This window comes from Lipotes vexillifer, unplaced genomic scaffold, assembly GCF_000442215.2.
Source record: "Lipotes vexillifer unplaced genomic scaffold, Lipotes_vexillifer_v1.1 scaffold1017, whole genome shotgun sequence".
Lineage (NCBI taxonomy): Eukaryota > Metazoa > Chordata > Mammalia > Artiodactyla > Lipotidae > Lipotes > Lipotes vexillifer.
This window is the reverse complement of record NW_006772141.1, coordinates 2,764,764-2,791,785: the sequence shown is the minus strand read 5'-3', so window position 1 is coordinate 2,791,785 and position 27,022 is coordinate 2,764,764. Positions and strand designations below refer to the sequence as shown.

The following is a 27,022-nucleotide window of genomic DNA, read 5'->3' as shown; positions in this document are numbered from 1 at the left end:
ACCGCTCTTACTTCATCTGTTGCTATAATTTTTGGATTGTGTTAGTGGTTTGGGAAGAATTCACGAAACTAGTTATCAAGATATTGTTCACTGAATTCTTTATTCTCTACTTCTTAATTTAGTAGACTTTGTTTTGTTTCATCACAAATTTACAGCATTAAAGAGCTAGCAAAAGACTAGATTTGTCCTTGATGACAAAAGAATGGGCGTAGAAAGACATACACGACTGTCTGCGTGTCTACAGCATGGCAAAAGAACAGAGCCAGAATGATTTCAAGAGCAGTATACAGATGTCAAATTTACATTTTGAAAGAAAGTTCGATTTTTCAGTTGCCATTACAACAGTCAGCTGAGGGTTAGCATGTAATATCTTAATGATGATTACAGCTGACCCTTGAACAACACAGGTTTGAACTGCACAGGTCCACTTATGCATAGATTGTTTTCAATAGTAAATACTACAGTATTACACTATCCATGTTGATTGAATTTGCGGATGTGGAACTGTGTATACACAGGGCTGACTATAAGTTATACGTGGATTTTCAGTTTTGGGGGGGTTGGCGTCCTTAACCCCAGCGTTGTTCAAGGGTCAACTGTATTTTTATTTGTATCATACATTGCAATCTGGAAAATCCTCTCTACATGAATAAGAATTGGCCATATGGTGTGATGGTTAAAGGGCTCTTTTGAACAGACTGATCGGGGCTAGAATCTCAGCTCTGCCACTTACTCTGCGACTTGGGGCAAGATATCTTAATCCCTCTAGTCACACATTCCACCTCCCTAAAATGAAGCCAACAAAAGCATCTACCTTAAAGCGATCCCGAGAGAACTAAATGAGTGAATATATGGAAAACGCTTAACATGGTGCTGGACACGCAACAAGCTCAAGAAATATTATCTGTTAATTGTTAAAAATAGAGTATTTAAATATCTTTAAAGAAGAAAGAGTAACCTCTGACCTAAGCCCTTTGACTCCAAGTCCCGTGCTCTTTACAGTATGTGGAGTGGCTGCAGCTGCGGCCTTTCACGGCTCTGAGAAGCATGAGACGCAGGAACACTATTATCTTATTCCCGTTACCTCAGGCACAAGTCTTAGAAGGACAACAACATCTCAGCTTTTCTTTTATTTCACATGTTAACGTGGATTTCTTTCATGGATGATTTTTTGACATGACCCATCAGCCTCTGGTATATAGCCTCTAACCTGTCATTTCAAATCTTTTCTAGAATTGTTTGCAAGTTGACAATGTTGGTTGGTAATTACCTTCATCGTCCTCCCTTAATTAATGTTAGCTGTTAACATTTTGTGATAGTACTTTGTCTTTGATAAAATACAAAACGCTGTTAGGATGAGTCTGTATCCTATGTGAGCTAGAGGTATAATAATGACAGATCCCAAACCTTAACAATTTATGCTGAATTTCTCCTACAAAGCATAAAATGTACCCGGCAACACACTTAAGACTGTGAAGGGAGCATGTTTGTTTTTACAAAATCTTCTAATTTTTATTTTCCTTTTCTGATATTTGAAATTTCACACATTCTATGGACAGTCTGAATGTAATTCTGTATTCCAAAAGAAATCACTTAACATTTCAACTTGAAAAGAAGTCAACTGTACTCATTCATCAAAAGTCTGGTTCAAACCTCCCAAGGTCTAGTCTAACTCCCTGCCAGATTGGATCTCAGTTTCATACCACTTTGTTTACACTCCTTTTATGGTAAGCATTATAATTATTCATAAACATGGCTTATTATCTCCCAAATATATCCAGAATCCAACTGCTTTTTCCCATCTTCACTTCTATCACTCTAGTTCAAGCCACTGTCATCTCTGCCTGTATTATTGCAATATCTTTCTGACTGGTCTTGCTTTTTCTCCTTTGGTCCTCTCACCTCCACAAAAGTCTATTCTCAACACAGCAGTTAGCATGATCCTGTAAAAATTTTGGCCAGATTATGGCACTGCTTTCCTTAAACCCATTCACTGACTGAATAAAAAGGCAAAGTCCTTATAGTGGCCTACAAGGCCCTATATGACCCCTCCCCCCACAAACCCCCAGCTTCTCCTCTTTCCTTCACTCCCTCCTGACGTTCCTTGAACTCGCTAAGCACGCTTTTGCCATGGGCCTTGCGTTCTGCTGTTCGCCCTGCCTAGAAAACTCTTGCAGGTATTCACTTGCCTTGCTCCCCAGCTTTGCCTAAGTCTCTGCTAAAATGTCACCTATTAAACAAGAGAGGCCTTCCTTTATTCCCTATATAAAAGTGGCAAGGGCTTCCCTGGTGGCCCAGTGGTTGAGAGTCCGCCTGCTGATGCAGGGGACACGGGTTCGTGCCCCGGTCCGGGAAGATCCCACATGCCGTGGAGCGGCTGGGCCCGTGAGCCATGGCCGCTGAGCCTGCGCGTCCGGAGACTGTGCTCCGCAACGGGAGAGGCCGCAACAGTGAGAGGCCCTCGTACCGCAAAAAAAAAAAAAAAAAAGTGGCAAATCTCTCTGCTCTCCATTCCCTTTATATTACTTTATTTTTTTTCTACAGCACTTATCACCAGATGGCATATGACATGTTTGATTACTGTTTGCTTCCCCTCCCTTCAATAAAATGTAAGCACTCCATGAGGGCAGGGACTTAATCTGGTCACTGCTGTATACCCAGTACCTAGAACAATCCCTGGCACATAGCAGGCAATCAGTAAATATTTACTGAATAAAGAAGTGACCCCTTCACTATAGAACACAAGCTCCTTGAATTCCTCTTTACCTTTTTCACATCACCAACTGTGGAGACTTTCATTCAAAGGACCCTTAACAAACATTTAAACATGCATGAAGAGCGAGGGAAGTGAAGTTACCAAGAATGCTTGGGACAAGTCTACAAAGAACGAGGCGTAGCAACAATCCCAGCACCTTCGTACAGTGGAAAGCACCCTGGTTCCAAAATGAAAAGGTGACTGTGGAAAGGGGAACCAGAGTTTTCTCCATCTGCCAACACTTGTGGGCTGTGTTAGTATTTCTAAGGCACTGGTGAAAGTTATCAGCATACAAACAAAATCTTCTTAACCCGGTCGTCTTAATTCACTATTTTTTTTTTGACAGTTTCATTTATTAACTAACCATGAACCTTTTTACCCACAGATAGGATAAATCAACAGTGTTGGCAAATTTAAAATCATTTACTAAATCTTACTGAACGGGGCCTTGAAGCAAACATCCCCACTTTTAAGCTCTCTTCTAATGAGGTGACAGACTCAATTATTTGGTAGAAATACCAAATAATTTAAGCAAAACCGGATAGCTAATAAAATTTACAACTTTAATTAAACTTTCTGCACTCCGAATACTAGAACTGCTTAGTGACAAACTCCACAAGACTTTCCAGTAAGCTTATTACAGTTTGTTTCCTCTGACAGGTTACAAGACAAACACCCAGTCTGCTTGAGTTTTAAAAGGGTATTTCCTTTGCTCCCCCGGAATAACCAAGAAAGACAGGAGTCCAACTGGTAAAGCGAAAGGCGGGTTTAATTCACTATTCTTGATTGAACTGGATGTATCGGGACCCCGCTGGTTCCCCACGGATATCGTTTAAGTTTCCTAACAATATTTGGAGATAAGATATTACTAATGTGCTCACAGTTGGCGAAGACTCCGAGAGGGCAGCGGCCGCTTCGAGGGGGCTCGGCTAATGAGCGCCAGGGGCGGGATTCTAACCCAGGACACTTGGCTTCCGGGCCACGGAACGGCGGGCTCGCAGGCCTTCTCGGGGGTGGACCAAGTTAAGAGCCGGCTCCGCCTCTGCAGGAGTTGCCTCCTAAAAGGCAGAAACACGGCTGCGCAGATTCCCAGAACCGCACAAGTACTTTGCCCAGGTTTCCGCGGGGTCGGAAGGTTCTGGTATCGATTAGAGAGAGCAGTTCTGCCCACTAATGCCTAGAAAGCTCAAGTGTCTTGGTCGCTGGCGTAGCACACGCAGGATTAATAAAGCGCTTTGGAAACTGCAAGCCTCTAGACAGACAGTAGCGAAGCTGAAGCTCCGAAAAACAATACCTGAATGAGGCGGGCGACGAATAACTTGCTGACAATGGGCACCGGCCAATACGGGGGGTGGGCGTGGAGGGGGAAAGGGATGCTCGAGAGGGGCTGCAGCCCTCCGCGTAGAGACGGCGGCGTCCGAGCGCCCGTTTCCGGGGTCGGGGTCTAAGCTGTCCGGGACGGCCCAGGCCGGATCCGCCCCCAACCCCACCCCCTCTCAGCCCGGGCACCGGGCCGCTTCTGCCGTCGGCCCTCACGGCCCGGCCTGCAGAGCCACGTCCGGCTCAGAGGGGCCCCAGCTCGCCCTCGAATCCCCCTTGACCCCCGGCCGGCCTCCCGCCGCCGGCCCCGCGACTGCTCACCTGCGCACGCCCCGCGTCCTTCTCTCATTCCCTCCCCAGGCTTCTGGAAGCGACCTGCGGCGCCACCCCCTCTCCTCCCCGCCCTCGCCCCGCCCCTCGGAGCCGGAACTGCCCCCTTCCGGGTCCTTTTCCCCGCCTCCTTCGGACCCCAGTGTGGCGTCACTTCCGCCTTGCCCGGCCGCGCGCTGAAGTCCGGGACTCGCGGACGCGCCGGTAGCGTCCCGCAGTCGGGAGCGCGCCCCGTGGATGACAACAAATTCGTCGCGCAGCGGCGGTGGTGTCCGCGTCAGTCCCGGCCTCAGGCCTTGCCGTCTCCCTGCGTAATCTCTTGCATCCTCTCTCTGGGCCGACTAGGACCCCCTCGGAAGCCCCCGGGCTTGGGGTGACGGGGACTCCTCCGTGCCTTGTCCCCGCCAGGCCTAGCACGAGCGGCGCGGCACAGGTGATGGGGTCTCCCTGAGGGATTCCCGGCCCCGAGCGGGCATGGAGGGGCCTCCCCGGGCTTAGGCTTCGCCGCGGCCTGGGCTTGCCGGCCGGGACCTGAGACGCCGCTGCAACCACAGCAGCGGCCTGGAGCCGGAGCCTGGACCCCCAGGCCGGAGCCGTCCGCAGCCCCCGCCGGCCCAGCTGCCAGCCCTCGTCATGCCTTGGCCGTTTTCGGAGTCCATCAAGAAGAGGGCCTGTCGGTACCTCCTGCAGAGGTACCTGGGCCACTTTCTACAGGAGAAGCTGAGCCTGGAGCAGCTCAGTCTGGACCTGTACCAGGGCACCGGGTCCCTCGCCCAAGTTCCCTTGGACAAATGGGTAAGAGCTGCCGGCGGCCAGCCGGGAGGGACTCAGTCTTCTCTTTAGCGCGATTCGAACGAGTGTCATCCAAGATTGGTGACGTTCAGTCCCTCCCTGGGGATTGTTTGGCTCCAGGTGGGACAGTACTCCGAGAAATGTGTTCAAGTGTCGTGTAATCTGTTTCTAGCAAGTTTGCTGTCCCAAATCACGTGTTCAGAAACTTAACATAGGTAATGGAGTCTACCTTATGGGAATCAGCGGAGTCAGTGGTTTGGGCGGGGGTGGGTGTCTGTGAATCTGGCTGAAAGGGGTCCATGGAAGGAGGTGATCAGTGCTGCCCCTTTGGGGAATGACGGGTCGCGGGGTTCTGTGCAGACAAGTCGTATTTCATGGGATGACACTCTTGAAAGATTAAGGATGAGGACCACCTTTGGGGATGTCAGAATGCCTAGGTATTCATTTATTTACTTGGGGCTGGTTACTTGCACACCGCGGCCTCCGTACAGCGTTTGGCATCTCGAAGAAAGTTAGGTGAAGGCCTCCTCTGCCGGTTTGCCTGCGTTTGCTTGATACTGTGTGTAGAAGGCCAGTCGGTGAATGGTAGTGTGGCTCTAATAGTGATGCTTGGTTGTGCCTGTTTGCTTCACGTGACAGATCGTAACAGCGGGTGTTGCAAAAGCGCTGAAGCTGCAGCGTTCAGGCATTTAAAAACTTGTTTTCCGCTTGTCATCCAGAGGTTGTGAGTTGACTCGTCTTAACAGGTGCTTCATGTATAGTTGAACCTGCATCTGTATGTTTTCAGTGCATAGTATTTTACTTCATGTGTATTCAGCCTTGAGTTTGGCAAGAATGGAATGGCTCTCCCATTTCCCCCAACTCTTTGTTCCACTAGAGTTTGCCGCTTACAGTTTGTGTAGGTTGTACCATTCTAAAGTATTACTATTCTGAAAACATTCCAACATGGTTTACATTTAGGAAATCATCAGTATAGGTAACTTTCCTGTGGTAGCTGGGCGAAACAAAAGGAAACATTTTTTTTTCTTGTGTTTTTTTTGTTTGTTTGTTTGTTTTTCTTTTATGTAAAAGTATTTTAACAGAGTAGTGACTTCTAAAGCCGTAGAAACCTGAAAAACTCAAATTATGGTGACACCTTACTATGACCCTTAAATTAATTTGTACTGGTTTAAATAAGCATGTAATTTTATCAGCAAGTGGATGGCCTAAACTAGGGAGGGTACACAGGATAGTGGGAAAAGCCTTGGCTTGAGTAACAGAAGGACCTAGTTCCAACCCAGGCTAGCCCATGCTGCCACAGTTAGCCAAGTGAAATTGGACATAGTAATTCACCCGAGTTCAGTAAACATTGATGGAGTATCCACTCCATGCCAGGCACTGTGTCAGGGTACTGCATTGCTGTAATTCTTACCAAAAGATAAGGATTCTGATGGGTATTTTAAAATTCATTGACCCATAAGTCTATCCTTTTGGTACAGTTATGAATAGACTGTCTTTAAGGAGGAGGGTTGGATATTTATTAACAGTCTTTTTAGGGTTGAAGGACTTGGCTGCATTATTCTTTTTTAATTATTTATTTATTGAAGTGTAGTTGATTTACAATGTTGTACGTATGCATTATTCTTTTTTTTAAATTAATTTATTTATTTTTGGCTGCGTTGGGTCTTTGTTGCTGAGCACGGGCTTTCTCTAGTTGTGGTGAGCAGGGGCTACTCCTCGTTATGGTGCATGAGCTTTTCATTGCGGTGGCTTCTCTTGTTGCAGAGCATGGGCACGCGGGCTCAGTAGTTGTGGCTCGCCAGCTCTAGAGCACAGGCTCAGTAGTTGTGGTGCACGGGCTTAGTTGCTCCGCGGCATGTGGGATCTTCCCGGACCAGGGCTCGAACCCGTGTCCCCTGCATTGGCAGGCGGATTCTTAACCATTGTGCCACCAGGGAAGCCCCTGCATTATTCTTTAATGATTTTTCACATTAACCCTATAAGGGGGGTATTATTATTTCTATTTTACAGATGGAGTTAAATAATTTGCCTCAAGTCACACAGCTAGCAAGTGGTATAGTGAGAATTCAAGTCTCACTCCTAAGCCTATTATTTCTTTATTAATCACATGGCTTCAAGCCAAGGAAAGAGCAGTTAATGTAACTGAGCATTTGTTTATTTCAGGCACTGTACTAGGCACTGTCATTTACGAGGTTTTACTTAATCTTCATGGGAAATCAGAGGTGGTAATATTTCAGTTTTACAGTTTGACTTCAGGATCATTGGAAAAGTAACTTATGGTTGGACTTAATCTGAAGGTTATGTTTTGTTCTGCTTCTTGAAGGTGAGGGATATGCCCAGCCAAAATGATGTCAAATAAAGTATCCAGTAAACATTGGCTGTTGCTGGTTTCTTTATTTCATTATAGTGTGCTGTGTTTATGACTAAGATAAATCTTGGTGTGACGTTTAGATACAGCTATTTAAACTTCTGATTGCAAATTCAGTTACTTTTGACATTTGATTTGAAGGACTTTCATGACAGATAAAAAGATACCTCACAAAGATTCATAGATCCAAACGGGAGAATCCTATTATTGACAACATTCCTAATGTTTCAAATCTCAGTCATCAATTATGTGCAGGATTGTGTTGAAATCGCCTGTGATATTCCCTTCTTCCTTGATCTCAGTCAATTATTCTTGCCAGTTAATTGGGACATGTTGCATTTATATATATATATATATATATATATATATATATATATATATATATATATATAAAAGGTAACTTTAAAACTCCTTTAAAAGAACTGTTTTAAGAAGACTTTAAATTTACTGAGATAATTTTTCATGTTTTCAAACCTTTGTAACCTGTGTAGATAGCGACTTAAAAAAATAGTGGTTTTAATAGACATTTTTTTTCAAAATGTCCTCTCCATAGTACAAAAATCCTTTGAAAAGCAGCTACATTTCTCACTCATTAATAAAGTGGTATCTTTACTTTGAAAAGACAGATTTAAGTGTGTTTTGTGTTTTGGAGTATACCTGCTAGGTAGCATGTACTACTGATAGCCATTTGTCATCACATAAAAGGTAGGCATATTTAAAATTCTAATCTTTGTGAAGAAGAAAATTGCTTATTATCTTTAAATTCAACTCCTAAATGTTTGGTCATAAGAAAACCCAGGAAATCAGAAAGTTACTGTCATTTTCTGTCTCTCACAAAGATTCTACTGTTTAAAAGTCTGTTTTTCTTATGTAGACTGTATGCTCAAGTGTCAGTGAACTGAAATGGAACATCCAGCCAAAGGTACCACCCTTCCCACTGTGGAACTGCTAGTCTTCTCTTTGTTCCAGTCTGATGTATGGCCTGAGTGAGAGTGCAAATGCCCATTTGTACATTAAGTATAGTACAACTTTTAAGTCTATTTTATCTTTATTTGAATTCTTATGCCTGGGTTTAAACTAATAAGGATGTATTCTTTTCCTAGTTAGTCTTACGGCGGTATCACAAAGAAGCATATAACTTAATGTTTGCTTTTCTTCTTCCTACCAAGCACACCTTGAATTCCTAGTAGTGCTCATCATTGTACTAGGTAGGCACTGTGGAAGACAAAGAACAATAATCAGCATTTATAGAGTGTTAACTTGGTACCAGGAACCATGTTGGTAGCTTTACACGTTATTTCGTTTACACTCACAGTAACCTTAAACTGGTAGTATAGCTATTTTATGGATAAGGAAATTGTGACTCAAGTTAAAAACTTGTCCAAAGCCACCCAGCTAGTAAGTGACTGAGCTACTGTGTTTTAAAAGACTGTGTTTTAGAAGACTATTCTTCAAACATGTTTGCCCAGTTTTCTTTAAAAAATTTTTGAAACACTAACATATTCCTTGTACATTTTAAAATTGACTTTAAAATGTTTTCATTATAAGTTTAAATAGTTGTAAGGATAATGTAAATACTGATATAATAAAAATATAGTTTTTTTACCCAGTAAGATCTTAATACCTGCCATTATATATTTAAACATGCTTGAACAAAGTCACCATTAGTAGTTGGAAATTTAACATTGTATGTTTTCCCATTGAACTCATATGTCCGTCCAACTTCCTCTGCAAGATTTTATTGTAATTTGTATATTTTATGCTTGTATCTTTTATTGATCATGCTGTCGTTTCTCTATAATAAAAACATGTAACTAAATTGAAATCGGGCATACTAAAAATTTTTGTCACAATTCAACTTTCTTTTGCCTTAAGTGAATATTTTCTAGTGTAACTTTTTTTTTTTCTTTTTTTTTGTGGTACGCGGGCCTCTCACTGTTGTGGCCTCTCCCGTTGCGGAGCACAGGCTCCAGAAGTGCAGGCTCAGTGGCCATGGCTCACGGGCCCAGCCGCTCCGCGGCATGTGGGATCTTCCCGGACTGGGACACGAACCCGTGACCCCTGCATCGGCAGGCGGACTCTCAATCACTGCACCACCAGGGAAGCCCTAGTGTAACATTTAAATTCCCATAATGTTTTCTTCACTATTGATTCTTTTTTCTTGAGTTTTTAGTGGTTGCTCTAGGGCTTTTACCATATTGATCTTATCAGTATCTCCTTCACATAATCATTGGCTTTTAAGTGAATTTTTCCCCTGGATTGTTTTGTTATTACAATGTTAAGGGCAGTTGATCAAAACAATGTAAATATATTATACATTTGAATAACTAAACATAAAAACTTATTGGAAATATATTTATTGATGTTATGGGTGTGTTTCCCCCTCTTCCCTGATTTGTTCATGTATCCATAGATGAATATACTTACAACTAGAATTTGATAGGGTTCAGCATAAATTTCACTCTCAATTTTTATTTTTATTTATTTATTTTTATTTTTTATTTTTTATTTATTTATTTTTTTGCGGTACGCGGGCCTCTCACTATTGTGGCCTCTCCCATTGCGGAGCACAGGCTCCGGACGCGCAGGCTCTGCGGCCATGGCTCACGGGCCCAGCCGCTGCGCGGCATGTGGGATCTTCCCGGACCGGGGCACGAACCCGTGTCCCCTGCATCGGCAGGCGGACTCTCAACCACTGCGCCACCAGGGAAGCCGTAAATTTTTAAAATAGTTATAAGCTTGAGAGACACTGATGTCCTAAATAAGTAGATGATAATTATAGGGATTTTGCAGTAGCAGTATCACTTAGTTCTTTGAATTTCTTTGAATGGCAATGCCAAAAATATGTATAAGGTGGGGAAAGACCAGAAAACTTATTGCTGGTCCTGCCTGAAGATTTTTATATCCTAGGCAGTGCGTAAGGGAGGGTTCAGGAAGGGAAAAAGATATGCCATTTTTGGCTCAGTGGGAGAAGGGAGACTGTACAAGGGAATATGGGAAAGGAGACCCAACATGATGCCACTGCTTTAAGTACCCTTCTCAGGAAGGTCCATTCTAGGAAAGAATATATTTGGAGATTGGGGATCTGGAATTTTATACCTTAAAACCATCCATGCCCATGTACTCTTTAGGAAGTCTGTAGGATCACACAAACACCATTGTGAAGAAAGCCTATTAAAATAGTAACTTCCAGTGACTTCCCTGGTGGTCCAGTGGTTAAGACTGTGTGCTTTCACTGCAGGGGGCACGGGTCCCTGGTTGGAGAACTAAGATCCCGCATGCTGTGGTGCAGCCAAAAAAAAAAAGAAAAAGAAAAATCAAAGTAGTAACCTCCAGTGATAGAACGTGAGCCAGTCTAGATCGCAATGTTCAACGTTAGGTTTGTAGACAAAGAATTACAACACTACCCTTATGCAACATAGCATACAGGAAGCACATTACGTGTAGGCTGGCATTTAATAAATTTTTGTTATTTTAATTTAAAAAGTATATCGTCTGGGCTTCCCTGGTGGCGCAGTGGTTGAGAGTCCGCCTGCCGATGCAGGGGACACGGGTTCGTGCCCCAGTCCGGGAAGATCCCACATGCCGCGGAGCGGCTGGGCCCGTGAGCTCTGGCTGCTGAGTCTGCGTGTCTGGAGCCTGTGCTCTGCAACGTGAGAGGCCACAGCAGTGAGAGGCCCGCGTACCACAAAAAAAAAAAAAAAAAAAAAAAAAAAAAATAGTATATCGTCTGTCAAAAGAACCCATTTAATTATTCTACTAACTGTATTTATATCCATCTGTCTTCCTTTTGTTGTAGTTAAAACTTCACTGAAATTGCTGTCAGTGGGATCACCTATACCCTAAATGTCACTAAATTCAGTGGACATTTAAAAATCTTTGACTTCTCGTTAGTTCTTGTTGCACTTGACCACTCTTTATGTTGTCTTTCCACAATTTTCCGGGGCAAGAGTCTCTTGATTTTCTTTCCACTTCTCTGTTTGCTTTTTTTCTTTTCTTTTTTTGTTTACTTTGCAGGTTCCTCTTTCTTAACTTGTTTCTTAAATGTTGGTGTTTATCAGGATTCTGTCCTAGGCCTCTTGTCTTTTTACTCTACATTAGTTCCCAAAGGCTGTCTCTGCTCACCCCTGTGGCTTCATTTACCCTCTGTGTTTATAAAGCCCTTCTGTATTGTAAGCCCAGATGGCTCTCCTGGGCTCTAGACCTCCTAGACATCTCCACCTTGATGTCTGCTCAGATATTCTCGTTGGAACTGAATTCTTCATCTTCCCCTTCCCCTGTCTCAGTAAATGGCACCCCTATCTAAGCCGTTGCCTAAGCCAGCAACCTGCAAGTCATTCTTCATTCCTTCTTGTCTTTACCCCTCATGATGCCAATTAATTCTACTTCCTAATATATTACAAAAATCCATCTTCCTCTAACTTTCCTCATTGTCACTATCCTTGCCAAACCAAACTTTAGTTTCTCTTACTTATAACATCCTTTCTGCTTGAGTTTTGCTTTCCTCCAATACATGCTGTACATGACAGCAGGAGTGGCTCACTAAAAGTTCTATCCTCATCATGGCGCCCTTGCTTAAAATCTTTCACTGGCTTCACATTGCCCTTGAGATAAATTTCAGACTCTTTAACATTAATTACAAGGCTTTTTGGATCCCATTCACCCTTATCTATGTAGCCTTATCTCTGGCTCATCACCCTGGCATGCTCATCACCCTGGCATGCTCACCACCCTGGCATGCTCATTACCCTGGCATGCTACAGGAAAGCCTAAAGCAGCTTTTTCCACACCTGCCCCCCCACCCCGCCCAAAACTCTTGTATCTCAAATATGTGTGCTTGTACACTCTGACATCTGCCTTCTTTGAATCCTTCAACATGCTATTGTCTCTCTCTGGACCACTGTGTCCAGTTAACTCCTCAGCCTTCTGGTCTCAGCTTTAAATAGCACTTCCTCAGGTGGCCTGCCTTGTATCTCTAGGTTAGGTTCTTTTACACGTTCAAATAGTACAGTGTATTTCCTCTGTCATGCAACTTATCCCACTTTAGTTAAATGTGTCTTTCGTGGTAAGCTGTTTTGTCAGCTTAGTGAGGGCCAGGAATCATCCTTATCTTGGTCTCTGCTTTCTTTATCCTTAGTGCCTGACACATGTATGAGCATATTTAACATCTCTGAATAAGTCAACAATTTTAAGTTCTTGTTCTTGTGATTTCAAAATGCACTTTTTTTTTGTCTTTAGTGTCTCAATGAGATCCTGGAGTCTGCAGATGCACCCTTAGAAGTCACTGAAGGATTCATACAGTCAATTTCTCTGTCCGTTCCATGGGGCTCCTTGCTGCAGGATAATTGTGCACTGGAAGTGAAAGGGTTAGAACTGGTCTTCCGACCTAGACCTCGCCTAGGTAGGTGTATATTATGTGTTTCTGTTTGTTTCTATTTTTAATTTTCAGAGATTGGGAAAGTAACCTGATTGCGTTAAATTCAGTATTAATTTTGCATTGTATTTGTGAGATTTTCAGTAGATAAAATATTAGGGCATGGTCCATGTGGGGGACGTGTGATTGTATCTTCAGAGTTATTTCTGTCTCTATTTACCTACAGTTACTTTAGTATATAATGATTGGTTTAATTGTTTGTTACCAATTATCTAAAGTGACTTATGCTTTTTTTTTTAGTTGAAGTATAGTTGATTTACAATGCTTCAGGTGTACAGCAAAGTGATTGTTATACTTATGTTTATATGTATATATATTATGGTTTAAATTCTTTTCCATTATCAATTATTACACAATACTGAATAAAAAGTGACTTATATTTTAAAGATTGAAAGTATTGTGCCAGAAAGCAAGGAAGTGCTCAAAGATTGATGGAGAAATATTAAAAGGACACAGGATTGGGCTTGAAGGGGCTCCCACTGGCCAAATCTGGAAAACTTGGGCATCAAAAAAGATAATGAAAATAATGGATTATAACACACTAAATAAAAAAACCCCTAAGTCCATGTCAATACACATAAGTAAATAAGTATGTAAGGGGGGCAAGGAGAAGGGAAAGCTCTTCATTGCTACTACTTATAAACATAAAAAAAATGATAGAATATCCCCATGTTTTCAGCCACCATAGTAAAAATTAATGGTATCAAGATCATCAATGAACGCTGATACCATTCGGTGAAGGGTTGTTGAAAAACTGGATATTTAGACAGTATCAGAATATCTCCCGCTGTTTACATATTATTTGCAGAGGGAAAAAGTTTCTTTTACAGTGCAGAAAATTGACAATCACCACCATAACTGAGTGATCAAGCTTAACCTCATCAATAATGGGTTAAACTGACATTATGTGTGTCCTGACTGAGGGACTGAGAAAGACGTGATCACTTATGTATTATTCCTGCTAAAAGTGCTTAATCTGAATCAAATCATGAGGAAGCAGTCAGACAAATCCAAAATAAGGGAAATTCTATAAACTAACTGGTTGGTACTGTTAAAAAAATGTCGGTGTCATGAAAGACAATGAAGGTAGACGAACTGTTCAAATCAAAGGAGACTAAAGACACGAATAACTAATTGCAGTACATAATTCTCTTTTTCTCTCTTTCTTTCTTTCCTATGAAGGGTGTTATTGAGGCAGCTGGGGAAATTTGGGTATTGAATGTATGTATGATATTTTGTCAGTGTTACATTGCTTGGGTGTGTTAATGGTATTGAGCTTTTGCAGGAGGCTTGTCCTGTTCTTAGGAGTTACATGCTGAAGTCATTAGGAGTGAGTGTTATGATGTCTGCAGTTTACCTTCAAATAGTTCAGTGAAAATTTGAGAGTGTGTATGTAATCTTTTTTTTTTTTCCTGGCTGCACTGGGTCTTTGTTGCAGTGTGTGGGCTCTTCGTTGCGGCGCGTGGACTTCTCTAGGTGTGGCATGCGGGCTCCAGAGCACGCGGGCTCAGTTGCGGTGTATGGACTCTCTAGGTGTGGCATGTGAGCTTAGTTGCCCCGCAGCATATGGGATCTTAGTTCCCCGACCAGGGATTGAGCCCACGTCCCCTGCATTGGAAGGTGAATTCTTAACTACTGGACCACCAGGGAAGTCTCAGTGTGTGTGTAATCTTGATGAATCTAGGTGTAGGGTATGCAGGTGTTCATTGTACACCTCTTTCTTAGGATTGAAAATTTTCAGAAGAAAACTTTGGGAAGGAAAAGATTTAAAGTAGTAGCAAGTCATTGTTTACAAATATATGCGTGTGGTAGCTTTAATTACACATATGATGTTTTCTGATTTATCAAACATGTATACTGTGCTTCTTGCATGCCAGATACTGTTCTGTGTGGTTTACAAGTACTATCCTCACAGTAGCTCTTTGACATACTTTTAATTATCGCCATTTTGCCGAATAGGAAATTGAAGCATAAATAGTAGGTTTAATAACTTGCCCAAGGTTATAGCTAATTAAATGGAAAAGACGGGATCTGGATCTAGGCAGTCTAGTTCTGGAGCCCCTATTCTTAACCACTGTGCTATGTTGTGTCTTGGATTGTCTACTGCAGGGAGTGTGTGTTTATGTATAAGCTAGTAAAGTCATGATGGTGAATCATGTTAAATTATGAACTTAAATTCTTTCAGTGACAAGTGATGTTTGTAAAGATATATTTGAAGAATTATGATCCCAAGTGCTGCCTGAAACACCAACGTTTAAGTTATGCTTGGTAAAATTTAGTATCTGTATTTTTAAAATTGGTAATCTATGCATGGAAATTCTTAATAATCTGGTATTTAATTAACAAGAATATTTTATATTTTAACCAAGCTGAGTAGATATAGTAATACTTTACTAAGGAAAGTCAAGTATTTTACCCTTATTTTAAAAATATTTCATTAAAAGGACTTTTAATTTTAGAAGACAATAATTGTAGTAATCTCTGTCAGTTTGTTTTGAATAACATAAGGAAGTGTGGTGGAATTCTCTCACAAGGGAGGATCTGGAAAGGACTCTTCACAGTTCGTGTGTTCCTTCTCCAAGGATGCTCTTCTGTTTTATCTACATTTATAGTAACTTTCTAAAGCCTAGGTCAGCTGCTATCTCTACTTTCCTGTGAATTCCCTCAGCTAGAAGATTTAGCCTCTTCTCTTAGCTATCATAATATTTTCTGTTGACACTCAGTAGCTGGCTATTAATTCTTCTTAATTTTATCTCATTTCTTCTATCTTGTCGTCTCTTTGAGGGCAGAATTAATAATTATTTTATTTTTCTTTCTTTTATAGCAGGGTCAGCTAACTATGGCCTGCACACCAAATCTGGTCTGTCATCGTTTTTTTTTTTTTTACGGTACGTGGGCCTCTCCCTGCCATGGCCTCTCCCGTTGCGGAGCACAGGCTCCGGACGTACAGGCTCAGCGGCCATGGCTCACGGGCCCAGCCGCTCCGCGGCATGTGGGATCTTCTCGGACCGGGGCACGAACCCGTGTCCCCTGCATCAGCAGGCGGACTCTCAACCACTGCGCCACCAGGGAAGCCCTGTCATCTGTTTTTGTAAATAAATTTTTATTGGAACATCACCATATATACATATTCATTCATTCATTCATTCTCTCTGGCTGCTTTTGTACTAGAGTGAGAGAGTTGAGTAGTTGTGATAGAGACCATATGGCCCACAAAGCCTAAAATATTTACTGTCTGATCCTTTGCAGGAATTTTGTTGACCCCTGCTCTACAGTGTTTTGAACAATACCACTCATAAAATATCTATTAAATACTTGAATGAATATGTGAATTAATATTTGTCAGATATATATCATATAATGAGAACATGTGTCTCTGGACTTTTTCTCTAATTTTTTTTTTTCCCCTTCTCAGTTATTATAAGGTGATGTTTAAATCTCAGGAGTAATTTCTAGACTATTGTATCCCTGGGTGACACCATGATGCTGAATATCTCTTGGAGGATTAAGAATTTATCTGTTTGAAATGTGTGATTTTAAGAAATGGCTTTGTTTTAACTGTGAGAAGTTATTTAGGATTAATCTATATTTTCTGCAGCAACTGGTTCTGAGCCTATGTATTGGTCAAGTTTCATGACCAGCAGTATGCAATTGGCAAAAGAATGTCTTAGCCAGAAACTAACAGATGAACAAGGAGAAGGATCCCAGCCTTTTGAAGGACTTGAAAAGTTTGCTGAAACCATTGAAACAGGTTTGGCATTATTGAGTATTTTCAAACATTTTAGATTTTGCTTAGTAGTAAGCCTTGTATAAGAAAAACTCATTTGAGTGATTTTAAAAGAATTGTTATTCTTACTTCAGAACTTTAGAATTGAGGTTATTTAAAAAATTGTACAGTAAATCCCCCACATATAAACCTTCAAGTTGCGAACTTTCAAAGATGTGAACCTGCATTCACATGTCCATTCGCGTGTTAGTTCACGTGTCTGGTGTACATTGTCACGTGTGTGCATCCTCTTCAAGTGGTTGTGCTTTTGTGTACTTTACTGCACAGTACTATATAGAGTACAGTAATACAGTATCTTTATTTCAAGCCCAGAATGTCTGGAAGCAAGCATAAAAACAGCAGTGATATAGCTGGTACTACTACCAGCCCCTGTATGCCAGCTGTTGTACTACTGTACTTTTCAAGGTACTGTACTGTAAGATTAAAAATGTTTTCTTTATTTTTTGTGTTTGTTTTTTTATGTATTATTTGTGTGAAAAGTATTATAAACCTATTACAGTACAGTACTATATAGCCGATTGTGTTAGTTGGGTACCTAGGCTAACTTTGTTGGACTTAGGAAAAAATTGGACTCACTCTCGGAACGGAATTCGTTCATATGTAGGGGACTTACTGTATTCAATTAAATTTCATGTTCTTTTTTACCCTAGTTTCTCCTCTGTTTATTTTATTATGCTTGCATAATGAAGGGACTAGAATTCAACAGATAGTGTTAGTCATTGCCCCAGGTTGAGATGTAACATGGGTAAGTGCTCAGCAAGGCAAAATATTTATTACAAAGCTCAAGATTTGGGGATTTTTTTTAAGGAAAGAAATTCAACTTTTATTTTGTAAGTTCTTATTAAACTAATTTAGTATTTATTCCTTTCATTAGAAGTTTTTATTTAGTATACACATGGTCTCATGTTGACGGTTACCTGTTTACTCTAGTACTAAGAAGAGTAAAAGTCACTTTTATAGACACTGTCTTGAGAATTGAACATGTGCCAGAAAATTCCAAAACTGGAACTGCACTTGAAATTCGAATAGAAAGGTAAGACTTCTTATATCTGAAAGCAAATTACCCGGTTCTTTTCTTTGTAAATAATAAAATCTGACTCTCATTAGATTTCAGGATGCTTTTGGAGTTGAGAGGTGCTTGTATTAAGTTAATATATTACATTATTTCTGAGTAAAGTGCTTTTCTCCAAGTTGTGTTCTAATCCCATTATTGAAAACTGAAAGTACCAGTTGGGGTATAATTATATATAATATAATGCTCTGAATATTTGATTTCACAAAGCAAGTAATTCTCTTTTAGTTAATATCAAATCGAAATAATGACTATTTGAGTGGTACTAAATTTAAGGTACTCCTGTTGGAGAGTTTCAGTTTTTTCATACGAACAATGCACTATTTAGATGTGTCTCATTAATGTGATAGGCTTTTTTGCTTTGCTTTATTTGGTCTATGTGCTGCTTTAGGCTAAGACTGTTGTTTTCTTTGAAGATTCTGTGAGGGTATTTTAAGGTCAATATGTACAGTAGTGATTTACTTAAAAAGATATAAACACATCGCTTTTCATTTTCTGTGTTTGCCCACTTGGAGCACCTATAAATAGCTCTAAAACAGGGATTGATTTACATACCCACTACTGAGTGTTGTTTTGAGGTAGTAACTCTTCACCTGTGTCTTAATGCCACATGAGCTGCCAGCAGAGATAAGCAGAAAGAAGTATGTACACAGAGCACCAAAGACACTTTGTATGTGGATCTGTTGGGGGCCTTTACTGAGTTCTGATTTCTGTCTTTCACAAAACATGGCTATTAGTGAAACAGTTACTGTTAACAGATCTTTGAAATTAGGTTGCATTACCTTAAAATGGTATATTTAAAAAATGTCTAAAATCTCATGCATTTAGCACAACAATATTTTACTTAAGCTGAAGATGAGTCATAGGACATAGAATAGTTACAGGAATTCAAGAAATGGCATGTCAGGGGCTTCCCTGGTGGTGCAGTGGTTGAGAGTCCGCCTGCTGATGCAGGGGACATGGGTTTGTGTCCCGGTCCGAGAAGATCCCACATGCCGCGGAGCAGCTGGTGGGCCATGGCCGCTGAGCCTGCGCGTCCGGAGCCTGCCACAACAGTGAGAGGTCCGCGTACCGCCAAAAAAAAAAAAAAAAAAAAGAAATGTCGTGTCAGACTTGTGACTTGGAGCCAAATGCTGTCTCACTGTTAACCAAGAGATGTTTGTGAGGGAGCCCAGGAGTTGTTTTCCTTGAAATTAACTTTAGGAAGTTATTAATTTTTTCCCCCAAATTTAGGAGCCTCAAAACATTACCTTCTTGGGCTTAATGTGTCTTCATGAAAATATTTACTGTAGTAAAGCATGGTAATGCTGACCCACCTTTTAGATATATTCTAAGAAGAGCTAACACTTGAAAAATTCCTTTAACTTCAACAGCGATGTGCATTTCTTATAATTGCAGGTAGGTTTTCCTAGGAGTTTTTTTTTTTTTTTTTTTTTGCGGTATGCGGGCCTCTCACTGTTGTGGCCTCTCCCTTTGCAGAGCCCAGTCTCCAGACACGCAGGCTCAGCGGCCATGGCTCACGGGCCCAGCTGCTCCGCGGCATGTGGGATCTTCCCAGACCGGGGCACGAACCCAGGTCCCCTGCATCGGCAGGCGGACTCTCAACCACTGCGCCACCAGGGAAGGCCTTCCTAGGAGTTTTATGCAAATGCTCTTTTTGTTTTTAACTTTCAGAACCATGTACTGTGATGAAACTGCTGACGAGTCCTCAGGAATTAATGTACATCAGCCCACAGCTTTTGCTCACAAGTTACTTCAGCTCTCTGGAGTGTCTCTCTTCTGGGATGAGTTTTCTGCATCAGCAAAATCTTCCCCAGTTTGTTCAACTGCACCAGCGGTAAGGAAAACAAAACAAAAAACCAAGATCATAGATTTTTGAAAGGTTTACATGAGGGTTTTTAAAATTTCCTAGGATGTGTAATATGTACCTAATAGGTTTCCATCTGATGTGAGAGTTAACACAAATATTCAGTAATGGGGGCATATATTTTGGAGATTTAAGAATACTCACATTTATAATTAATGCCATTTCTGCCAGTTTGCTATGTATTACTTTGATAGAGAAACACTGGATTCTATGTCTTAGAGGGAAATGATATATTAACATCTAATACCCTTTTTACAGTAAAAACAGGAAATCAAGTAATGTTCACATTTACCTTACATGCTGAATGTATTGCTGAAAATGTATCTTACAAGTCATATCTTAAAAAAGTTTTATAATTAAGGAACTCTTTGTTAATCCCTTCTAAGATTGGAGAGTCCTTTTATAAATTAGTCACTCCATGATTTATCTTTTACTTTATTTCACAAATCTTATTTTCTTAATTATAGAATGTCTATGAAATTTTCTTATTATGGAACTTGAACAGAGACTGTGCTTTATTCATGAAGTCCTTTTCCATGATTTGCCTTTATTAAGGTACTGTGGTATTTCATGGTAGCTCTACAATACTGGTTTATCCATTGTCACATCATACAGTTTTCAAGTCAGATACTTTATTCTTCTTAAACTGACAATTGTATTTTGCATTTCAATTAACTTACCTTAAGGTATTTTAAAGAATTGCTTTTTTTTCTTATTGCCTTACTGTAGGAAGCTGAGCCAAAGCTGTCCCCTAGCTGGAGTCCCAGGATTGTTTATGAGCCACACCCACAACTAACTAGGAGTTTGCCAGAGGCAGCACCCTCTGACCCGGTGCAGATTGGAGGGCTAGTCGGTAGTTTGGGGTTGAGTCTCACATTGAAACAGAATGAGGTACTTCCTGGAGCTAAGGTAAGTATTTGTTCTATTTTCTGTAGACAAAAACAGAAGAAAGCCACAGGCATCCTTTACTCTATGCGGGGACCCACTGATTGGTTGCTGTAAATTACCCTGTGACGAGGGGGCCACGGTTTTGGAGTCAGCGTGTTTACTCTCAGCTGGTGCTTCTGTCTGTAGGTGACAGAGTTCGGGTGAAGACGGGCTTTCTGCCATCTGCTGCAGCTCAGGATTTGAAGCTGTCTCCTACGCTTACTTTCCTCCACTTTCAGAAACATTCATTAGTTCAGATAACTAGGAATGTCTTAAAGAATCTCTATCGTCATCAAATGATAAAGTTAGAGGAAGGAGAGATTGGGAAAGCAAGTTGACTGAAGGGGATGTTTAATTACGTGTATGTAAAACTATCCACCTATGTGTATTTTGAATGGAATGTCCATTTTTATAATACTTATGAAAAGAGATTGATTTTTTTCATGATGTCTCATAGCTTTTTGAAGACAGTGTAAAGACAACTGTACTCATTTCTTAAGGAACAATATTGAACAGTCTGGAGAATCAGGAAACTTGCATGTATTTAGTCAGTTAACAGTGTGTGTCAGGTATTATTCTCGGACTCTTAAAACTAATCTTCCATATAATCTGTGTAAAATGTAGTTTGAGAAGATATCAGGGTTTATTTATTTGTATATTCACTTATTTAACTAGTTCTAGACATTCGAGTGACTACTATATGCCAGACCCCATACAAGTTCTTGGGACAGTTGCAGACATGAACGGAATGCAATCTTTGTCTTAATAAAAGATAAAATAAGGGCATAGACATGGCTGTGGGAATGTGGAAGAGGGAGCCACTGAGTACATGTGAACACACATAGAAAGGTTTTAAGTTCAGCATATAATCAAAAACAGATCTTCCCACTGTCCCCAGCCTTAACTCCTTGTAGATTTATGGCCTGGGATGTCAGCAGTCAGTAAGGAGGCCCCATGAAACCAGCACTCCACGGGTCAGCTTAGCTTAAAATCCTGGCTCTGGATCTGTTAGATGGCCTTGCGCAAATCACTTAATCTTTGTGAACTGTTTTCTCATCTGTAAGACAGGAACAGTACTAAGAATTAGAGGAAATAAAAGCATCTAACACAGTGCCCCAGTATGCAAAAAAAAAGTTGGTAATAATGATTATTATTATTGTTGGAGAATGTATTATTTTGTTAGTTAGATCATGGAAATTTCTCAAAGTCACTATGTAATTTATTTTATTTTTTGTTCTTACAATCAGAAGAAATTTGTTTTTCGCCTGGGAAAGATGCCATTTCCCAAATATAAGTATTTTCTTAATTGAATTATTTTTAAATTGTAAAATGGCATAAAGATAATAGGAGTCCGTGTTAACATTAGAAATAAGAGGAGGTGAATGAAATGTAAGGCGAGCATATTCAACTTTCCAGAATGTGATGTAGAGAACAGGGTAATTGCTTTTGTCAGAGTATACTCCAAAAGAATCAGGGTGAGAGTGGGATCGGGCTTTTATTTCTAGAAGGAAAAATGGACAGGGAGTTGGAAAAGAGAAGGGAATTCCACATGAGCACCCTCTTTCTGCTGTGGCTCCATGCCCAGTGGAGAGTGGGCTTTGTGGAGCACAGAGGGCATTCACAGGGACACACTGTCGATAGAGAAGGTCCTTGCATGTTCTACAAAGGAGTGTGATCTGTGGGCAAACTTATGAAAGCCAACTTTATTTGCTCTTGGTTTGAATCAAGCTTTAAAGATTATGATTTGAGTCTTTTGAAATCATGATGGGAATGATTACTCTGTTACTGCTATAGATATTCTTTCTTGGAGACTGTATCTTAAGGCCTCCTCAAATACCCTAAATACTCAGAAAACTCAGAGAGACACAAAGTATGACATTGGACTTGCCAACATGGAATTTCTCAGGAGGATTTTCCCTCTTAAAACAACAGTTGTTGGCCTTATATCTTTTCATTTAGATTGTGTGGATTAGTAGAGAGAATCATCTTAGGTAAAGGAATCCAAGGCTAAATGATCAGTATTCCTCTTAGTGCATTAAGATGTCCTGGGATTTGTCATGATGAGTTTATAAAGAGTATTCATCCTGAGTAGTTTTCTTTCTTTTTTTTTTCAAGTTGGATATTGATGGACAGATAGACTCTATACATCTATTCCTGTCGCCAAGGCAGGTGCACTTGATTTTGGATATGTTAGCAGCTATTGCTGGACCAGGCAAGTATAAATCTGTTATTATTTCTAATTCTTTAAAACTTTTTAGCTAAAATATATAGCATACAAATAGGAAATTGTATTACTATATAGGAAATGTGTGAACTTAAAGCTGTATTATAGGGACTTCCCTGGTGGCACAGTGGTTAAGAGTCCGCCTGCCAATGCAGGGGACACGGGTTCGATCCCTGGTCTGGGAAGATCCCACAAGCACGGAGCAACTAAGCCTGTGCACCGCAGCTACTGAGCCTGCGTGCTGCAACTACTGAAGCCCACGTACTCTAGGGCCTGCATGCTGAAACTACTGAGCCTGCGTGTTGCAACTGTTGAAGCCCGCATGCCTGGAGCCCATGCTCCGCAACAAAAGAAGCCACTGCAATGAGAAGCCCATGCACTGCAATGAAGAGTAGCCCCTGCTCGCTGCAACTAGAGAAAGTCCGTGCACGGCAACGAAGACCCAATGCAGCCAAAAAAAAACAAAAAGCTGTATTGTATTGTAAATAAGAATCCTCAATAGATAAATTTGATTGGATCTTTCAAATTGCATTATCATGGCACAAATTGGAGTTCAGATTCTTTGTATCATATACATAACATGTTCAGAACTGACTGGCTTACTTCCTTGGTCGGGGGTAGTACTTCATACAACTGAGAAGGTGTAATTCTTAAACACATTAAATAGCACGCACTGAAAATTTTTAATGACTTACCTATCAGAGATCAGATCTTCTGATTCCTAGCTAGCTGCTCAGAGCTATTGCTTAGATCTCTAGTTAATATTAAGTAGTGGTGGTTTTGCACTGATTGTGGTACTAAGTTGCCATTGATATTGGATAAGTGGGTTGGGAGAGAAATGATTAATTAACTCCAAATTTAATTACTATTTTGCTTTCCTTTTGTATACTTGTAGAAAATTCAAGCAAAATCGGGTTAGCTAATAAAGACAGAAAAAATCGACCCATGCAGCAAGAAGATGAATATCGAATTCAAATGGAATTAAACCGGTATTATTTGAGGAAAGATTCCCTCTCTGCGGGTGTATCCTCAGAGCAAAGCTTTTATGAGACAGAAACAGCTCGTACACCTTCTAGCCGGGGTAAGCAACTCAAAAAGTTGACTTCAGAATCATATGTTATCATCATAGAGCAAGGTAAACTTAATTTTGGCTGCTGTAAAATGGAGTTTAGTAATGGAAAAACTGAAGATCCAAGAAGGTTTAAATTTATAAGTTGATCTAACCACAGCCTTACAGTGATGCACTGGCACGCATGTGCTGCAGTATCCCTTTTGATTGTATAGTTTTGTTTTGTAAATCATGATTTATTCTAAGGAAAGTCAATTAAAAATGTGGATTTACACAGAAGATAAATTGGGGGTAATTATTCATTTTGTCAAATTCTTATGTGCTCACATAATGATTTACAGTAGTTTTCTTTGCATAGAAACCTTTGTCCATTAATCTTTCTATCAATTAAATGTAAATATAATCTTTACCCAGTTTACTTTGCATTTCAGAATGTGTAAGCACTAATACCGTGAATAATAAGAAGCAATTTAAGTATGGAATGTTGAACTAAATAAAAAATTCACATCTACTCAAGAAATTTGGGCCATAAGAAACTTCATTTGCTTGAGGGTAAAACAGTCTCTAGAAAGAAGTAAAACATGAATAGAATTCTAAATAAAATATTCAACTCTTTTTTTTTTTTAAAGAAATAGCTGTATCCATATGAAACCAGGGATTGCAAGATATTTATACTATTTAAAAATCTGGATTGACATTACATTATACCATGTAATGCAGCTTATCATATATTTTTTTAAAAAGTTCACCAGTGGGCTAGCTTAACCTTTTGTTAATCTATATTCAGTTGAGTTTTTACTATGACATTATTATCTTGGTTCCAAAGAAATTACCCCATTTGAAGTAAAATAAAATTTAGGACATCACTATATCTCAGATAACCTGAGGGAAGAATATGATATTAATATATATGAACTTTAAAGATGTGAATTGGAATTGTAATAAAACTGACAAAGGTTAATTCTGTCTAGAGGAAGAAGTTTTCTTCTCCATGGCTGATATGGACATGTCCCATAGTCTCTCTTCTCTTCCACCCCTTGGGGAACCCCCGAATATGGACCTTGAGTTATCATTAACTAGTACATATACAAACACACCAGCAGGATCTCCGTTAAGTACTACTGTGGTAAAGTATTAATTAATTTTTGTTCTATTCTTGAAAAGTTGCTTCTAAAATTTTGCACTTTAAAAAAATTATTTTATAGCTTTAAAAAAATTATTTTATAGCTTCAGCCAACTTGGGGAGATTTCCTTGATCATCATAAAGAACAGCCAGTAAGAGGGTCAGCATTACCATCCAACCTAGTTCACCCAGCATCTTTACAGAAGACTGGTAAGTAAAAAAAAAGACATTTGTTGATAGTTTCCCCTGGAATTTTTAAAAACTTAAAAATTAAAAAAAATTGTTTTTAAAAAATGCCATTCTATTGATTCTTTTCTTTTTCATAAATTTTTCTTTGGTATAGGCTGTTTACCGAAATTTAGAAACAAAATGAAGCATTGTTGAACAATTCACTGTGAAGTGTTTCAGAATAGGTGCCTATTTATTGTATTCTTTGTGTATTTAAATACTTAAATATTTTTAGTAAAAAGTACACCATAAGTTTCATATTATTATTGCAGTTTAGGGGTCTCAATCAACTATCTGATTTTTTTTCACGTTTACACTTTCCTTGAAAGAGAACCTCGTTTCTTTTCTGCAAAATTTAATTGAAATAGACACGGGCTTAAAGGAAAATTTGAAGAGCAGCTTTTGGTTAATCTCTGACTTTTTCCAATACAGTTTTATTAATGGAAAAGTTTTGTTCATATGTTTCCTATTGTAACAATTTTTTTTTTGTACTTCAAGTATCAAGGATCTTGGATATAAAATGCAGAAAGATTAGTTTATTTTACTTGTTTAATATCACTCAAAATGTGTGATCACATGTTTTTTGAGACTAAATCCTCAGGTTTAATTTTAAAATTAACACATGAGTAAATGTTTTGTAATTTTGATGTAATGGATTGTTTTAAGTATTAACTTTTTTATGAATATAATTTTAACATGTATTTCAGCTCTCCCCTCTAGATCTGTTTCAGTGGATGAATCCAGGCCTGAATTTATTTTTAGACTAGCTGTGGGAACTTTTTCAATCTCTGTGCTTCACATCGATCCTTTATCTCCACCTGAAACATCATTGAACCTTAATCCATTGACACCTATGGCGATAGCTTTCTTTACTTGTATAGAAAAGATTGATCCAGCAAGATTTTCAACAGAAGATTTTAAGTCTTTCCGAGCGGTATTTGCAGAAGCTTGCTCACATGATCACCTTAGGTAAACTCTTATATTTATTAATGATCCTTGAAAAAGAACGAAATGTGGACTTTTCATTTATCTACAATACCTACCTATCTCCATTTGTTTTTCCAATTCACATTTTAAATATCTAAATGAGTGGAGTGAGTGTGGTTTTCTTGCAGTGCTGCAAAGATGTTTACCATAGAATCTCTCATTCAGGTTATTTGGCATGTGAAACATTCAGATATAAGATCTATATAATTTGGAGTTGTCTAAATTATCTTTTCTTTAGTTCCCTGCCCTGCTCTTGTCAAGTTTCTTTGCCCACATTTTGCCTTCATTCCCCACTGACACTATTATGATCATAAAAATAGTTCTTACTGTCACAGGTTTAGTAGAGATGGCAGTGGTGGTGTGCGTAGAATGGGCCAATGCAAAGGGACTTGAAAGTGATTCATATGCTGCTGGCCATGGGGTGGGAAATGATACCAAGGCTCCTCCTGAGCTTGGACGCTACATTTTCAACTTCTGCTTAAAAAAAAAAAAAATCAAAGCTGTTCAAATAGCCACTGATCTTTTCATGTGTTGCGTCCTAATAGATGAGGAAATAATTAAGTTTATAAGTACATATACTATTGTTAATGTGCAAATACTATTTATTTTAACATGAGAGTGACCTATAAATTGTCCATTCATATGTTATTTTATGTAATGGCTTAGGCACATATATTACTATTTTTAGAAAACGCTTTGGGCTTTCATTTTACTTTTTTTTTTTTTTTTTTTTTTTTTT

General features: G+C 39.7%; 2 protein-coding genes across 2 annotated transcripts in view; one reads left to right on the top strand and one right to left on the bottom strand.

Moving 5' to 3' along the window:
- Window positions 1-4,505, bottom strand: part of GSKIP (GSK3B interacting protein) — a 21,604-nt gene extending 17,099 nt beyond the window's left edge. Inside the window, exon 1 of the mRNA XM_007447329.1 lies at window positions 4,397-4,505. The gene's annotated coding sequence lies outside the window, so the exon portion shown is untranslated. The remainder of the gene's footprint in view (window positions 1-4,396) is intronic.
- A 533-nt stretch (window positions 4,506-5,038) lies between these two features.
- The window catches only part of ATG2B (autophagy related 2B), a 75,779-nt gene continuing 53,795 nt past the window's right edge, over window positions 5,039-27,022 (top strand). The window contains exons 1-11 of the mRNA XM_007447328.1: window positions 5,039-5,200; window positions 12,804-12,966; window positions 16,598-16,750; window positions 17,717-17,819; window positions 19,533-19,695; window positions 20,455-20,634; window positions 22,768-22,864; window positions 23,772-23,957; window positions 24,917-25,071; window positions 25,173-25,278; window positions 26,004-26,265. Coding sequence (XP_007447390.1) covers window positions 5,039-5,200; window positions 12,804-12,966; window positions 16,598-16,750; window positions 17,717-17,819; window positions 19,533-19,695; window positions 20,455-20,634; window positions 22,768-22,864; window positions 23,772-23,957; window positions 24,917-25,071; window positions 25,173-25,278; window positions 26,004-26,265 — 1,730 coding nt within the window. The remainder of the gene's footprint in view (window positions 5,201-12,803; window positions 12,967-16,597; window positions 16,751-17,716; window positions 17,820-19,532; window positions 19,696-20,454; window positions 20,635-22,767; window positions 22,865-23,771; window positions 23,958-24,916; window positions 25,072-25,172; window positions 25,279-26,003; window positions 26,266-27,022) is intronic.